Genomic DNA, 17,400 nt, shown 5'->3' with positions numbered 1-17,400 from the left:
CGATGCGATAGCGAACTCCGAATAATACGACTACGAATATGAAACCCGAGCAATATCGAACAACCATATCGGAAATCAAACCAACTAGCTGAAGCTTGAAAAGGCAATATGGAACGTGATCGGGGCAGACCGAGGGTAGAGGTGATCTCCGAAACAGACTCGTGAGTTTCGGCATCGATGCCTGAGCGATGATCAAAAATTTTGTTATGAGGGAATGGTCCGAGATGAATGAATGATGAAACAAGGGGTGACATGGTGTCAACTATCAACTGGCTATATGACATTAGACAAAATCAATTACGGATGTATGAAACTGATGGTGAAAGATTATATAATACTGAACGAGGCCGGTGTAAATAAATTTTCAAGACCGAGGTCCTTACTGGATTTTTGAACGAGGCCGAAGGCCGAGTTCAAAAATCAGTAAGGACTGAGGTCTTGAAAATTTATCACCGGCCGAGTTTGGTATGTATTTTACTGTATGCCAACGATGCCAACGATAAATTTATTTTCTGGACCGAAGCTCTTAGCCGACTTAGGAACGAGAACATCCCAAAATGTTGGCTTAAGTGCATTCTGGTAATGCATTTTTGACCGTGGTCAATTTGCTTACACCAGTTATTACCACACCCCTCTGGCTAATGTATTTGAATAGACCAGGCATACAGTAATGAAATATACTCTACTATGAACGTGCCGCTATGAACAATGAACATTTAGTCTGATGATATATTATATCATGACGAAAGAAGACAATTGCTAATAACGGGAGTGGATGAATTTGCAAAACGGCTTATTTTAGTTGTTTTTTTTTTCGAGTAAGAAGACACACTCTTATGTTGGACTACGTTCTTGTTTGAATATTTTTTTTTCGCGCTTTCGGATACCGGTGCGGCGAAGAAAGTTCTCGATAAGGTACGTATTCTTGATTATGTTTGCACTGCTCAACGTGCTTTTGACTGCTGTTCTCATTGGCGCTGGTGGTCGATTCTGACCGAAATACTCTGGGCGGCAGGGCGGCATCAATCGTATAATTTCGTGTCAATTATCTTTAATTCGTTGCACAATACCAGCTCGTGCCATTTTTTTCGGAGGAAGTTGGTCGTTCTTACTTATTTTGGCCACGGAATGTTGCCTTTTCGCTGAGCCATCCATTGGCGCCAGCTCTCCACAGCCGCATTTATCTCTCTCCCGGTCGGTCTTTCTCCCATTTGCCTACCACTGTCTCTATTCGCTCTTGGCCGGCTCCTGACACATCCGTCCCGCACAGCCGGCGGCGGCGGCGGCGAGGGACGCCGGTTCACCTGCCTCGTCTGCCACAAGCGCTACGGCAGCCGCGAGGCCCTCAGCAACCACATGCCGCTGCACCGCGGCCTGACCGACTGCAACCTCTGCAACAAACGCTTCGGTACCACCAGCGCGCGCAACAAGCACCAGCGGATCGTGCACGGGCGCAGACTGCCCCCCGGTGGTGCTGGTGTCGGTGTTGGTGCGGATGCTGGTGTTGGTGTTGCCGATGTTAGTGCTGAAGTTATCGGGCTGGACTATGAGCATGTCGGTGTGGACGGTGGCGGATGGCCGCCACACAGCGGGATCTAGTGACGGAGACGGCTCATTGTGTGACGTCCTCTCGCCTCGTGGTTCCGTGCAGATGGGTAGCCCGTCGGTGTGAGGTGTCGCGGTGGGTCTCATGTAGACCGCGCCGTTGGTGTTTAGCTCATCGAAGTGTGCAGTGTCCGCCGGTCTAGTACTGCCAATGGGATTCTGAGAGCGGCAGTAACGCTCGTCTCGGTGTGAACCAGGCATTATGGCTTTACGTACCCCATGGCCGGAGATGACTTTTATCTAAGCCACAAACTATTGCCCTATTCTGGATTTCCCAGTTTGGACAATGCCTTCTGAAATCTGTCACTCCTTTTTTTTTTACGTGTTTAGGTATAAATGCGTTGCATTACTAATCTAATGTTCCACAGTGCTGTCGAGTGTATCAATTACCAAGGCTATTGCATCGAAAAGAAAATTGAATAAAAATGTTACAAAATAAATGGATAACGGCGTTCGCTAACTGCTGTCCCATATAACACAGCGGTACCGAAACATTACGGGCATTACAAATCTGCTGGAACCCGCCGTTGGGTATTCTATTTAAATCCCAATTTTGTCAAATATTTTTGCTTTTTAGCTCTTTGCTTTCTATTTTTGCTTTCTAGCTCCTGTTCGGTTATAGTGGGCGTTACCGTCCCCGCTTCATCTTCGGACAGGCGGTGGCGCTCTCTCTCTCTTCTCTCACGCCCGTCGACGGCGCCCCTGGTTCCCTTACGTCCGGCGCTCTCGTCTCTTGCCCGTCTAGCGCTACCGCTTCCCTCACGTCCGCCCATCCTTTCAGCGCGCGCGTCGGGGCTCGTCACTGCTCGTCTCCAGTGCGCCATCTGTTCCCGCTCGTTCCGCTCGGAGTCGTCGTGGTACCAGCACCGGCGCACCCACCAGGGTCTCGCCAACTGTCCGGTGTGCGGTCGCTGCCTGAGCAGGTCAAACGACCTGCGACGACACCTGATCTGTACTCATGGAATGAGCCGGGTACAGGCGGATAGCGTGCTGACGCCTGGCGCCGAATGGGAAAGGCAGTGAGCTCAGGGGCGGCGCGGAAGGGGGAAGGCAGTAAGGCCAGAGGCTGCAGTTGCTGCTTGCCGACTGGAACCGGCAACTAAAAGTGAGGTTAGGCGCGTGGCTGGTACAGAATGGGAGCAGAGACTGTCCAGTAAAACGATGGGGTGTTTTCCTTCAACGGTCGACAGTGGGATGACGGGTGAGGACTGAGGGGTGGTGGGAGCCAGCGTTCAGCAATGGTCTGTCTAGCAGCGCTACCGGAAAGACAATTATTGACAAGAAAGAAAAGCAATGTCTGCGTGCTGTTGATCTGAGATGCTTTTATCACTTTCGGCTCTGTGTTCGCATATGGGAGCCGGATAAGGAGTCGATTTTTCCTGTGATAAGCCGTTGGGTGCAGTATGCTAGTATAGTAAGGTAGGGTGGAATAGTAGCTTATTTTGTGAACACCTGAAGAGTGAGCACCGTATTTTGTGAGAGAGCGGATGCCTGGATAATCGATCCTCTTTACACCACGAAGTGTGGCCAAATCTGATGGTTGTTTGTATCTTCTCAGTGGTTTTCTAGACTCGACAAGTCGCACTGAAAGACCTTGGAATTTTGTCACATGTTTTACACCGCGACAAGAAACCACATTTTACGAGGTGATGTTTGTGGTCCAGGCGTGCTGAAACAACGTTTCTAATATATAAAAGTTAACATTTTTATTTAGTTTTATTCTATTTTCATTATCATTTTAGGAGAGTTCAACTTCCCTAGACGATACCTCTACATAGAAATATTTGGAATTTCCGAGCGTCACAAGCGAAGCGTGCCTCTCAAAGCCCAGTCACTCATACTGAGTTGGCTCGGTTCACTGGCCGACCGTTTGTAACGCGCGGTCCGCTCGTGCGGCTCTGCCGACAGGCGGCGGCGGCGGCACCCACACGTGCCAGGTGTGCTGGAGGAGCTTCCAGTCGCGCGCCTCGCTGTCGGCTCACCGGCTGACCCACGAGGGGCGCACCGTCTGTCCGCTCTGCAGCCGCTTCCTGAGCCGCCGAGCGGACGTGCTGCGCCACCTGAACATGTCGCACGGCATGCACAAGGACGAGGCGCGCGCGCTGCTACGGGACACCGATCGACGGACCTTCGCTGCCGCCGTCGCCGCCGCTTCCGAAGGCGCCGCCGCCGACGCTGATGGTGGCGGTTCCGGGGATTTCAGTGGAGCGGTGGGGCAGTGATAATTTGGCGTTAGAGACGTAAGGAATCTACCAGCTAAAGCGCAGGATGCCTGAAGACTCGAGCGGACGGCGATGTGGCTTTTGCGGTGAAAAGTGGCAGTTGGGCTTTCGTGCTGCGTTAGGCTAGTGGCAAATTTACAGCCAAACATTTTGCTTTTTTAGTTTTATTTGTGTAAGATGAGCAACGTAATGTTCGGTTGCGGGACATTTCGAGGCTTTACCTGATGGACCTGTGGTGTTTGGATGTGTCCACATTTAGCTGTTTTTTGCATTTAAAGTGTCAAAGAATGTGTAAGGTGTGTGTAGGCTTGGGTCTCGAGATTTGATGAATGAAGCTGATGATTCTACAGCGTCTCTTATGAAAAAGCATAGGCTCGCGGACGACACCAGACACTTCCGCGTTACTGGTGAGTGGTGGGCGACATCACTGGAGCAGTTAGTTGAGTTTCATTTTCAAGCCATTTTTCAGCTTCTTAAGTTGTTTAATGAGCATCTGTTTGAACACGAACCGTCATTCGTTCTGAGTCTTCTGTTGCTGGAGCGGTTATTTATGCTGGTTCCAGAAAAGCTTGTTCGGATTGGAATTGTATTTTTTGGCATCGACTGGCCTTTTTGTAAAAAAAAGAAAAATGAATACCTTACATCGAAATGCACCGTGTGAGGTTTTGTATGATTATGTTTACGAACTATTGACATTCTTTCATCGGTTGGCATGACGAAGTCACCCCTGAATTACACCCGCCGCTCATAGTCTCAGTGCTGAGAGACCATTTACTCCATCGAGACTGTGTGGACATGAACATTGCGGATGATGTCCGTCTGCTATTTTCGTTTCAAACTTCCTTTTTTTAATTCCGGTAGATGCATTTTCTCACGGCAGTATCAAAACAAAAGTCTCATAAGAGCATGCGTTTAACTAGCTTATATTGGGATACCACGCACTCGGCGTCGTAGTCCGTTCCTCTACATATATCGGCCTGTGCGATAGCTCGGCGTTCACTGTGAGGTGACGGGCTCACAGTCTTTGTGACTGTCGCCGGCCCAGTGACGGCTCACAGTCTTTGTGACCCCCGGCCTGTCCCCCGACAGCCGGCGGAGAGCCGTACCGCTGCAGCGAGTGTCTCGCCGGCTTCCGCAACCAGGAGTCGCTCATCCACCACCGCAAGCTGCACGAGGGCCGCACCACCTGTCCGCTGTGTCGGCTGATGCTGAACCGGGTGTCCGACCTCCGGCGGCACATGTACCGCGTTCACCAGCTGGATCGGCATCAGGTGGCCGCCCTCCTGCCGACCGCCTGAGACCGCGGGGAGTGAGGGGACAGGGGGGCTGAGGTCGCAGAGCTTAACGACAGGAGGCCTGAGGTCGTAGCGCAAAAACCTTAACTCTTGTTGGCTGCTCGCCGTGGGTTACCACGGAGGGCACAGGCTGTCGGGGCTGTATTGTTTGTTTGTGGTTCTGCAAACGAAGGTAGTGCGGATCACGACACGATGATTGACTCAGCTTTTTGGGATTTTCTATAAGACGTTTTCACTAGTCATTATGCGATCGTTTTTTATTACGTTTAATATCTGACCATGACGAAAGTTAATCGTTTTAATCACGGCAATAATTTATTGCCTTTAGTCGCCTGCCTTCTCTTACGATTGCGTTATTCACTCACCTACGCCATGCCTACGCTTACGATGGGGGTATCGTATTTGTCACTTTCTGTGCACTGTGTTTTTTTTTTTTTGCTAACTCGGCGACGTGTTGCCTGCTTTTGAAACTACTGGGTGAATGTTACTTGTGATATGGATAACTGGCAAGTCGGCCATTCGCCGGGTTTATCGCACTGTGTGATCGCGAATAAAGCACGATGACACGAGAAAAGTTTTGGCCATTTTGTGTCATACAACTGGGCTGACAATTTGGGCAAGATTATGTTGATTTCCTATGTTTTTGTCTTCTGTTCATTGGCATTGATTTTCTGATACAAGACCATTTTGCTGTTTTTGGGCTTTTGGCAATACTCACCTTGTTTTTGGCTGCATTTTGAAACCTATTTTGATTTGCATTCGTGATCTGTTTCGTTTTTCGGTCCATTTCGGTCCGGTATGGTCCCGCGCGATGTCAGCCGGTCCGCGGCTCACCCCACGCCACCACGCCGGTGTCCCGGTTGCAGGAGCGCGCTGGCCGCCTCCGCCGCTGCTGCCGGCCCCTCGGCCCGCTCACCGCACCCTGGACATGCTACGACGGTACACGGAGAGAGCCACGCGAGACCTGGAGCCGGGCAGCGTCTATAGCCAGGTCTTCTGGAACTGGTGACCAGGGAGAATGGACAAACTCTGGAGAATGAGTGTCTCGCCTATCGTTGGGGACTCTTATGACTTACCGGTGGACTGGTCAGGTTGAAATGGGCTGGACTTACCGTCTGTTATTTTAAAACTTGTAACCCACAGGCCTTCGAATCTCTGGAGATTGGCTGTGTGTCTATGTATCCCCTCTCGTTTTGGAATTGGTGGCCCAATGTATGGGTCGCTCAGACCCTGGAGGCTGGCTAAGTGTACCACGTGTTCTTTTGAACCTGGTGACCTTTGCGGAGCCAGCCTATCTCAAACAGGAATGCTGCCTTTGGGCAGCGCCGTGCCATGGATGGTGCCGTTTGATGGGGTGGACTGGGGAGACGTGTGCGGATGATAATGTGTGGGGCAGTTAGCGGAGTCAGATTGGTCTTATTTGCAGTGGCATGATTGCTCCAGACTTCTGTGTGGTCGTTCAAATGTTGAGATCTGAGCTTGAAGACGTGTCCTTTCAAATATATGTGTGTCTCATCCATGTGTTTTTGTAAGCCATGGCTCGATGGGTGCGAGCTGGAAACGGAGGATTAGAGAAATTGGTGGTTCTTTGGATCAGCTTGCTATGATGCCTTAGTGTCTGGTTATATACCTAGTTGTGTTTCGTGTTCAACAGTAATTTCCTGAAATACTGGTGCTTCTTACTACCACGGCCAGCCGCAGCATCGAAGTTATTCTGTTTAATTCCTGTTGGGGACAGGCAGTCCACCATTATGCCTGTTACGGTAAATGAACTTTGTCCATTGATAAGGTAATCAACAATCTCGGACATCTTTGGACTTCTTTGGCTCTCCACGTGTTATATGTCTTCAGGATCCATACTCACGACGGCTTACGTGCCAAAGTACCCCCAACCTTTCTATTCAAATGTTAGCAATTCAACATTTTGCCGTTGGAACATTACCATTTACCACTTGGATATGTGGAAGATAAGATATGTATTATGGTGGCATTTTGGGATGCTACAATATCTAAACAATAATGTGGCTTCCCCCAATTAAACATACTTTTTTATTAATGGATCTATGAACATAATAAACTGATGGTGGTAAGCCTCTAATTGATCTCGGCTTTGTTTCAGGGTTAATGCGCGTTGCCTCTGCCAGGTCGCTCGCTGGCGGTTGCGCCTGCGAACTTTGCGGAAAGAAGTTTGTTCGAAAATCGGCTCTGACGGCCCACAAGAAAGTGCACACCGGAGAAACGACTTGTGTAGTGTGCATGAAAATTTTCTCCAACAAAACCAACCTAAAGATCCATTTGGAGACGATTCACCGAGGTTTCAAGTGATCGGTGTGGAGTCTTCCTGACAAATGTAGAAAGCGATAGGTTGTGTTGTTGGACAGTTCGTGTAGATCATGGTATTTAAACGTGCTCCCACGCGCGGTCGTGTAGTTTGTAATGGCGTTGTCACAGGCTAGGAGAAGTCCCTTTTTAGGTAGTTACACGAGGACCCAGGAAGTGTCGCATGGAGCTATCGTGAATGAATTTTATTTTATTTTTGTCGTAGAATCTCCTTTGCTGATTTTATACAAGATATTTTTATGCATATAAGAATATGCAAGATATTTGACCCTTTCTGATATTGCTTGCTTAGTATTTATTTTTGCAGAGATGCTACCTGAGCGGTACTTAGGTAAATGGGGCACGTGCTAATTACTGAACAGTGCTAATTAGTTTAGGTGCCATCCTATTGTTACTAACGGGCATTTAAGATGATTTGGTCATCGTTCTAATACATGTTTCACGAACGAGGAGTTTCTTCATGACCAAATCATCTTAAAATATGTAAACTTTTAGTAAAAGCCGGCTATTGATTCTTATGAGACAAAATGGTGATCGTGACCTGCTCAGTGCCGTCATGCGAATTTCGTAGTGACGATGTATCGGAAGCCCTAGCCATCGCCATCCTCACCAATCATGGCCTAGCTCACCAATCCAGATCGGAGACTGCTCGCGCGCCTGTCAGACAAGGACCAAAGCTCGAGCGCCCGAGAGTGGATGTTGGCGTCACCACCGAAGAATGGAACGTGTTTGTTCGGCGGTGGGATGTCTTCCGGACAGGGTCTGGGATAGATGACGCATCAGCGCCATCGCAACTCTTCCAATGTGCCAGTACCGAGCTTGGCGACAGCATGCTGAAAGCAAATGCTTCAGTCGTGAATGGGTCGCTGTCCGATGTGCTCGAGTGCATGCGGTGTCTAGCAGTGATCCCTGTCGCTCTTGGAGTCTTGCGCTCAGAACTGCTGCAACTGCGACAGGAGCGCGACGAACCTTTCAGATCGTTCGCTGCGAAGGTACGCGGTAAGGCTGAAACGTGTAACTTCAAGGCTGACTGCAAATGCGAGCGTCAGGTGGACTATACCGATCACGTGATCCGGGACGTCCTTCTGAACGGAATATCGGACTGCGACATTCGGCGCGAGGTGATAGGCGATCGCACAATTCACTCAATGGCCGTAAATGACGTCATCGCGCTGGTGGAAACCAAAGAAATGGCCCGCAACGCTCTTCCCCCGTCGATGTCAGCGGTATCGACCCTCCGACGGCAGCGCAGTGCCCCAGGGCCTCAGGTGTCGACACCTGTCCCATCTGCTGCAGATCGGACGAGACAGGTCAACTGTCCAGACTGCAACAAACGCTATTGCGTGTTCACTGAAGGCCCTCGTGGGTGGAACGCAAAACCTCACCCTCGTTGTCTGGATTGTTTCCGTGCAAAACGTCGAGATAAACGCTCACCGACGGCCCAGCCTCAGACTGAGCTTGCCGCACAGACGGTAGAGACCGACACGGTCTCTCAGATGACCACTGAAGAAGCCTGCTCAGTGGGCCGGGAAGCACAAAAAACAGGACGGAAGAAACCTTCACACCGGAAGAACACTGTCAATAGCGTCGTCCTGGACCACCATATCTTTAACAAAGGAGAATGGAAGAAAGCACGTTTCCGTGACCACCCCCGGGTCAACATAACGATCTCTGCTGACATGTCCGCCAAGCACCGACCTCGGGCTCCCCCGGATCCATCGGTCCGGGCTCAGGTATCTGCAGTAGCAGACACAGGTGCGCAGTCTGACTTGTGGTCTCTTAAAGAGTACTTGGCCCACGGGTTCTCTCGGGACAGTCTGTTCCGTGTCAAGCTCGGCATGTCCGCGGCCAACAGATCGCCTATCCCGATAGAGGGTGCGTTCTTCGCAAGGATAACTAGCCACACCTCTGGGGGAGAAGTCACCACCTGCCGCTCGATGATTTACGTCAGCAACGCTGTACATTCAATGTATCTCTCATATGAGACCATGCTAGAGCTTGGCATGCTGTCGGCGGACTTTCCTGCCGGGGGTGCTAAGTCAAAAGCCAGTGCAGAAAGAGGGACACTGGGCACTGAAAAGCAGGGCCTAGCCGCGCCGGACAGAGAGGACGGCATCTCAACTCCATCCCCCAGCACATTACGCTCGGTCAATGGTGGATGCAACGTGACAGAGACGGTCGGAGAAGCGCCCTGCTCGTGCCCACTACGTACGTCAGTACCGCCCCGACCAACCTCCCTACCGTTCGATTGCACACCAGACAACAACGAGCGGATGGCGGCCTGGTTACTGGATCGGTATAGCGCGTCCACTTTCAACACCTGTCCCCATCAGCCCATGCCATGCATGGAGGGCCCACCGCTAGAAATCCACATGGACCCAAACGCCACTCCACGCACGTGTCATACCGCGGCTAACATACCTCTGCACTGGCAGAAACAGGTCCATGAAGATCTACTCAGGGATGAAGCACTGGGTGTCATCGAACGTGTCCCCTACGGCGAACCAGTGTCATGGTGTCATCGGATGGTCATTACTCGGAAGCATGACGGATCTCCGCGACGAACGGTGGACTTGTCACCTCTGAACAAGTTCTGTCGTCGAGAAACGTTCTCTGCAGAGTCTCCGTTCCACCTAGCCAGGCGTGTCCCCGGTAACACGTGGAAGACAGTGACAGACGCATGGAATGGCTATCATAGCGTCCCACTTCGAGAGACCGATCGCCACCTCACCACGTTCATAACGCCGTTCGGCAGGTGGCGCTACACCCGTGCACCTCAGGGTTTCCTCTCGTCTGGAGATGGATACAACCGCCGTTTCGATGCAGTGTTGTCAACGTTCCAACGGAAGGAACGATGTGTCGATGACACCATCCACTACGATTCCAACCTAGAGGAGCACTGGTGGAGAACGATCGACTTCCTCACTCGTGTGGGAAAAGCTGGCATAGTCCTCAACCCAGAGAAGTTTCAGTTCGCCAAGCGGTCAGCTGACTTTGCAGGCTTCCACATCTCTGAAACGGACATCGAACCGCTACCAAAGTACCTCGATGCTATCCGGGACTTCCCAACGCCAACGTCAACCACTGACGTAAGAAGCTGGTTTGGTCTCGTGAACCAGGTAGCCAACTATGCGCAGCTGCGCGATGCCCTTGCATTGTTCAAGCCATTCCTCAGCCCACGCCACAAGTTTGTGTGGTCTCCGGAACTGGAAGAGGCGTTCCAAAAATCAAAAACAGTCATAGTTGATGCGATCAGACACGGCGTCAAGATCTTCGACGTGACAAAGAAGACGTGCCTGCGTCCTGATTGGTCCTGCCGAGGGATTGGGTACTTTCTCCTCCAGCAGCACTGCAGTTGTCGGTCAGACTCGCCCGACTGCTGTCCGAATGGCTGGAGAATCACCCTGGCTGGCTCCAGATTTCTGACGTCCGCCGAGCAGCGGTACGCACCCGTCGAAGGGGAAGCACTCGCCGTCGCTTGGGGTTTGGAACAAAGCAGGTTCTTCACCCAAGGCTGCGATGACTTAGTCGTCGCTACAGATCATAAGCCCCTGATCAAAATCTTCGGAGACAGGACCCTTGACGAGATCACGAACAGCCGACTGTTTCGGTTGAAACAGCGCACTCTGCCATGGCGATTTAAGATCATGCACCTGCCAGGAAAATCAAATCATGCTGCCGACGCTGCCTCCAGGAACCCAACTGCGTCTCAATCTACGAGTGGCTCAGAACTCAGCGCACAGGATCTGGTGGAAGTCGCATTGACTGAAGCAATTCGTCACGAAGCTCGCGACATGGCGCTCCCCTGGTCGCTCATCGCAGAAGAGACGACCAAGGACGCTTCCTGGCGTCATCTCCTCGACATGATCGAGAGCGGACATTGGATCGACCGTGTACAAGATCCCACAGTAGCCCAGCTCCATCATCTCTTCGACTCCCTCTACGTGGAAGACGGCGTCATCCTCTACCAGGACCGAGTTGTCGTCCCCCCAGCTCTGCGCCATCGTGTATTGGCCAACCTCCATTCTGCTCACCAGGGCATATCAATGATGGAGCAGCGCGCGCGCACCATTGTATATTGGCCAGGCATGTGCAAAGATATCCGGGAGACCCGCGATCGCTGCACCGACTGCAACCGTAACTCACCGTCGCAGGCTGACACGCCACCCATCCCATCACCGCCACCATCGACACCATTCGAGGCTGTCTTCGCTGATTTCTTCGACCATGGTGGTCGTCATTACTTGGTCGTGGGCGACCGTCTTTCTGGATGGGTAGAAGTATTCGGGTCGACCTCGGGAACTGTCATGGCAGGCGCTTCTGGCCTCATCAGCCACCTCCGAGCCTTCTTCAGGACGTTCGGTGTACCGGAAGAGATCTCTACGGACGGTGGCCCAGAATTCACGGCAAGCTCAACCAAGGAGTTTTTCAGCACCTGGGGTGTTCGGCATCGTGTTTCGTCGGCCTACTTCCCCGTATCAAACGGCAGAGCTGAAGTCGCGGTCAAGACGGCAAAACGCCTTCTCATGTCAAATACTGGTCCCAACGGCTCTCTCAACCAGGACAGTTTTCTCCGTGCAATGCTGCAGCTGAGAAATACCCCTGACCCGGACTGCAACGTCTCGCCGGCACAAATAGTCTTTGGTCGGCCCCTGCGTGATGCTTTCTCATTCGTCAATCGACTTGAGAAGTTCTCCAACCCGAACATCCGCCCCATCTGGCGAGATGCTTGGGCAGCAAAGGAGGACGCACTGCGAGCACGCATGACACGCACAACCGAAGAGATGACCAAGGGATCCCGCCCGCTCCGTCCTCTCTTAGTCGGCGAACATGTCTTCATTCAAAATCAGCATGGCTCCCACCCAAACAAATGGGATCGCTCAGGCGTCGTCATGGAAGCCCTGGGGCATGACCAGTACTGCGTGAAGGTGGACGGCACGGGTCGCATCACGAACAGAAATCGTCGATTCCTAAGGGCATTCCAACCGGCGACACTCAGCATCGGACCTCGTGCCCCGGTGACTGGACGCAGACTGGAGGCGCCCAGCAGCCTGTCGACGCCAGTCATCCACCCTCCCGACTCACCCGAGACACGAAGGGTACAGTCTGAGCCAGAACGTCACACCCAGGACACGCAACTGGCTCCGACTTTGAGCCCATGCTCAGGTCCAGTGGTAACGGATGCACAGCGTCCACCAGGGAATGCTGAACTCCCACCAGCTGACACCGTTCGGATCCCACCGGGACCACGGCGCTCCGCACGCAAGTTCAAGCCCGCGAAGTTCTACGAGCCTGAGACAGGATGCTGGAGGGAGCGCACCGGGTAGCTGCTACCTTGGGGGCTGCTACAGTTTGGTTAAATCGTTCAGGCTGTTAAGTTCGTTCATTACCAAGCCACTTTTGACTTGACACTAACGAACTGGGGGGGATGCAGAGATGCTACCTGAGCGGTACTTAGGTAAATGGGGCACGTGCTAATTACTGAACAGTGCTAATTAGTTTAGGTGCCATCCTATTGTTACTAACGGGCATTTAAGATGATTTGGTCATCGTTCTAATACATGTTTCACGAACGAGGAGTTTCTTCAATTTTTACATCGGTCTAGCCCCTTCCTGTTGTAAATAATTAGCATCAGCAGTTTGTAAGCAGGGTTATACCCATCTGCCACCATCAATGGTACCTCTGTATTCTGTATAAGTGACCGCAGACTATGGATATTGATGTAGGTAGCTAGACCGTCGTCAGTTGATTTCGTGCCAACTTTTAGAGGTAGACCATTGCAAATACAACCAGGTAGTGACCATGGCTGTTTTCTTGGTTGTAGAAGAATTGTCAGGAATGAGACCTTCAATGGGGACAAATGATGGACTCGAGGGTGCTGGTGGAACTCATCCGCCCTCTGGCCTTTTCGGCTTCAGCTGAAGTGCTGTTTATTGGCAATGCTTGAAAGACGGAGATTCTCTTTGTTTCCCTTTCCCGGTTCCATAAATTTGTCATTCGATCGGTTTCTTTTGATGCCTTTTAGGAGTGAGAGAGACGCACGAAAGTAGCCCAAAACACCCTAATTACCCTTTACGTTCGTTTGGCATATGAGGCTTCTGTGTCACAAGTACTCCATCGCCCTCCACGGGTAGAATTAATTTGTTTCTTGGACATTTCTAATCACCATGAAAAATTTACGGCCTATCGGTACGGAGCCCGTAAAGTGGCCGACACGCTATCTCGGTTGACCCGGCAGCCGGTCGTTGTTCATCGGGCCGCCGAATGCCACGGTCCCGCCGTTGCTCAGCAGCTCAAAGGTGTCCGTGTTGCCTTCCGTTGCAGTGGGACGCCGCGAGACGGGACAGGGCCCGTTCCAATGCAGCCAGTGCGGCCGCTGCTACCGCCACCAGACGGGACTCGCCAATCATACGGAGCTGCACCGTGGCCAGACCCGCTGCCCGTACTGCGCGCGAGTCTACGCCACGAAAAGCTCGCTGAAATACCACATAGAACACGTGCATTCGAGGGATGGGAACCTCGCAGCGCCGGAGCAGGGCGCTGTTCAGGAGGTTGTAGTGAGATCGGCTCCTGGGGATGGGGAAGCCATTGATCGGGAGACTCAGAGAGGTGTGTCGGGACGGCGTCCCCCGGCTGGGCCGCCAACCACGGTCCCAGGCAACTGAGCAGGACGCACTCGGAGTTTGGGTCGGCTCTAAGTCGGTGGATCGGCGGTTTCCGGAGTTGAAGACAGACTGCCTCTGAGGAGACTGGAGGACAGTTCGTGCGGTCGGTGAATGTTGCGTCACGGGACGCTCCAAGATGTCAGCTCTCCACCGCTACTAGATTCGTGATTTTGGTTCTACTTGGTCGTGATTTGTACCCGTAGCACGTTCTTAAATCACATTCGTGATTCAGTATCAGTGCCATAACTTACCAAGACTCGGTACTAGTGAGACTCGAACTCAGGTGCAGCGAGGCTAGTGTTGTTAACCTGGCTGTAACCACGAGTGTAACTTTACGTTCGTCGTTTTCTTTACCATCTCAGCCGTGTAACTAAGCTAAGTAATTCAGGGTGAGCCGAAGACGGTGCATATTGCCGTCTAGCGACTTGTGTGTGAACATTGTGAGGCAACTAATGTTATGTATGTAGGCTATACTTATTCAGGAAATTTTGCGCCCCAGTCCGCGTTGCCATCTTTTAGTCTGACGTTCCTCGCTATTTCATCATCACTGACGCTTGCTTTTTATGTTAGAGATTGGGCCTTATCTGCTCTTGATATTTAATTTTTTGTGGGGCATATTCTCTCATTGTGCTTATCGTTCCTAAAGATGCATGCTGATGCTTTCCGTCAGCGATGTTTTTTTTTTTTTTGGGTACAAGTTCTTATGATGGCCTTATCCAGTTTTTATTTTTTGGAAAGGGGTATAACAAAGATCCAAGCTCACCACGCGCTCTTCGATCTTTGAAGGTAGGAATGTTTAGTATTTTATCAAAGTCCACCTTTGGTTGAGAAAATTATTGGACATTTGTTTTTTATGAATTTTAATCGCGAAATCGAGCGAGTTTGATTTTGCGTTTCCAAGAGGTGCTGTCAGCCTTCAGAGGTCCACTGTCATCACCACATTTTCCCCATGTTGATTGAGTTCCGATTTATTACTTTTCTGCGATCATTGGCACTGGCCAACCTCAGATCGGTTCTATGAAAATCCGGGCTGGTTGGTAGTGCTGGTTAAGCAGCAGTTACGGTATCAGGTCCACTGCCAGTCGCTATGCTGACAGTTGCTGGTCCGTCTGTCAGACCCGTTGACAGTATTTCTGTCAGCCCGCCTCTGACAGTCGCCGGTCCGCCTGCCTCTGACAGCGGTCTGTCAGCCCGCCTCTGACAGTCGCCGTGGCCGGTTTCAGGGTTTTATCCGCAGCCGCTGGCGGACGAGGCTCCACCGCCGGCGGGCACTGAGTGTCACATCTGTGGAAAACGCTTCAGGTGGTCTGCCGGCCTGCGCAACCACATGGAGCTCCACCGAGGCCTAACCTCCTGCCCTGTCTGCCATAAAACATTTTCAACTTGTCATAACATGCGCCTTCACCTGCGGCGCAAACATATTGACACAAAGCGGCATTGATAATGCAACTCTATTGATGTCATAATTGGGATAAACCCCTTCTGATTCTGGTTCATGCTGGAATGTTGTTTCATGTTTGGCTTACGCTGTTGGCCAAAGTGCTGGCTAGCAGAATGAAGTATTGCGATGTTGGCTGATCCCAACTGAAGCTATCCTCTTTGGTTAGATATGCAAAACGCGTTGTGGCTATTTTAAGATGGTAAAGTTTTTCCTTTTCATGCTAACGTTTAGGGTACATCGTTGGAGCCATAACGAAAAAAAAAACTTATTGACAGCCTCCAATATTGCACCGAAATTGTAAAAAGAATTACGTCAACTTGACTCCTGAAAGTGGACACAAAAAAGACAGCTAGAACACAGAAAGCTCATCACTTAGGAGGAACTTTATCGCTCAAAGGTTTCTGCTTATGTCCAACACTTGAGTTATGTGTGGCCCGAAAAGTTTTGTCGCAATTGAGACCCTTTCACAACCCGTTAGCCTCGGCAGCCTAGCCCCCTGTAAATGTTGCGTTGGGTCACCTTTTTTCCATGTAGAATAGTAGAGAACGTAGAGCGAATGTAAGACCTGAAGTTAATCACTCAACGAGAATGCTGAACTAATGAATAGAGGTTTGAAAGGTGTCTTGTCTGCAGTTTTTCTCTTTCACTCGTTAGGTCATGTTTTTCTAAGGTGTTCTCTGTAATATATCTTGCAGTGACGAGTTCTGATTTCTGGTTTTTGGCAAGGTAGTTGTCGAAAGGCTTTGTAGGAGCGTCCTCCCGTTCGTTCTTTTGCGTTGATTTTAATTAGGTGGATGCTTTTGAATCAACTTTGTACCTCTCTCGCAACTCATATGGTCTCGACTTCGAGTGAATAAAAGTCTCGTTTTGTAACACGTCTGTTTGAATGTTAGATGACCTGGTCAGGAGATTCGAAGCGTATGCCAAAAGGTGTCATACTACAAGGAGTATGTTCTGATTTTGTGGGCTACTCTTAGGGAGGGTTGCGGCTTACATTTGGATACTGGATGGTCTCTCTAGTCTCTATGAGCTTTGAACTCGGGGTTGTGATAACTCGGGCTCGAGTCACTCTTGCGCTCCATCTAAGACACTCCTGACGGAATGGTCTGCGGTTGGTGAGATGAGCCAGTTAAAGTCGGTGGAGTGGGTCTGAGACGGACGATCTCTACATACCTAGATTATCCCGATTATACATGGCATTGCCCGGTCGTAAGGTCAGGGTTTCGGAGTCGTGGTAGCGCTGTTCCGACTCCGACTCCGACTCCGACTCCGGGCTCCTGACCGACTCCGACTCCGACTCCGACTCCGGGTCTGATACGAATGGCAATGGCGGCCGCCAAAATTTTGCGTGATATGACGCCACGTGCTAGGTCTACGTGCACGGAGAGAACGCTCCTACTCTCCGGTTTCCTTCGTGCAGTCACCATTTCTCCCACGTGGACGCAGCTGAATCCACAAGAGGTCAGCGGTCAGCGTGGAAACCCGCCGAGAAGCACGAGAGGCGGCCGTATCACGAACACGAGCATCGCCATCATGTCGGTCATTCCTATGTGTTGATACTTTTCGGAGCATAAACGAATAAAATAAAAATACATTTAAGTCTTTGACTCGTCAAATACTTCAGATAGTGTAAGTTATAACGGGCATCCAAAATACTTGGCTACTAAATTATGATATAACTTGAAACTTGTAAGGTCCAATGTTTGTCATTTAGAACAAAAACAAGATGAGTGCAATTTTTATCGCCGGAAGCGAATTCTACCGCGGGCAACTGACAAAAAAACTGAAAAGTGATGTCACAGATTCTAGTTATTTTCCGGAGTCGGAGTCG

The 17,400-nt window shown here is 50.9% G+C and overlaps 1 protein-coding gene across 29 annotated transcripts in view; it reads left to right on the top strand.

Moving 5' to 3' along the window:
* The window catches only part of LOC122393183 (longitudinals lacking protein, isoforms A/B/D/L-like), a 67,855-nt gene that overhangs the window by 6,223 nt on the left and 44,232 nt on the right, over nucleotides 1-17,400 (top strand). Inside the window, exons 6-7 of one of the 29 annotated variants that reach the window (XR_006258649.1) lie at nucleotides 7,242-7,759; nucleotides 13,051-13,264. The exons of 19 other annotated variants lie outside the window; for them this stretch is intronic. Coding sequence is in view for 9 of the 10 variants with exons in the window: in XM_043388971.1 (XP_043244906.1) it covers nucleotides 13,788-14,128 (341 nt within the window). In the remaining variant the exon portion in view is untranslated. Of the gene's footprint in view, nucleotides 1-1,270; nucleotides 2,066-2,386; nucleotides 3,307-3,513; nucleotides 4,175-4,916; nucleotides 5,813-5,988; nucleotides 6,640-7,241; nucleotides 7,760-13,050; nucleotides 13,265-13,787; nucleotides 16,440-17,193; nucleotides 17,197-17,400 lie in introns of those variants that run through there. 9 more of the 29 variants (XM_043388986.1, XM_043388971.1, XM_043388978.1 and 6 more) reach the window with 9 other exon arrangements.

Source organism: Amphibalanus amphitrite, unplaced genomic scaffold (assembly GCF_019059575.1).
Source record: "Amphibalanus amphitrite isolate SeventyFive unplaced genomic scaffold, NRLGWU_Aamphi_draft 000521F_arrow, whole genome shotgun sequence".
Classification (NCBI taxonomy): domain Eukaryota; kingdom Metazoa; phylum Arthropoda; class Thecostraca; order Balanomorpha; family Balanidae; genus Amphibalanus; species Amphibalanus amphitrite.
Note: the sequence above shows the minus strand (reverse complement) of the source record. Positions and strands in the feature narration are given on the sequence as shown.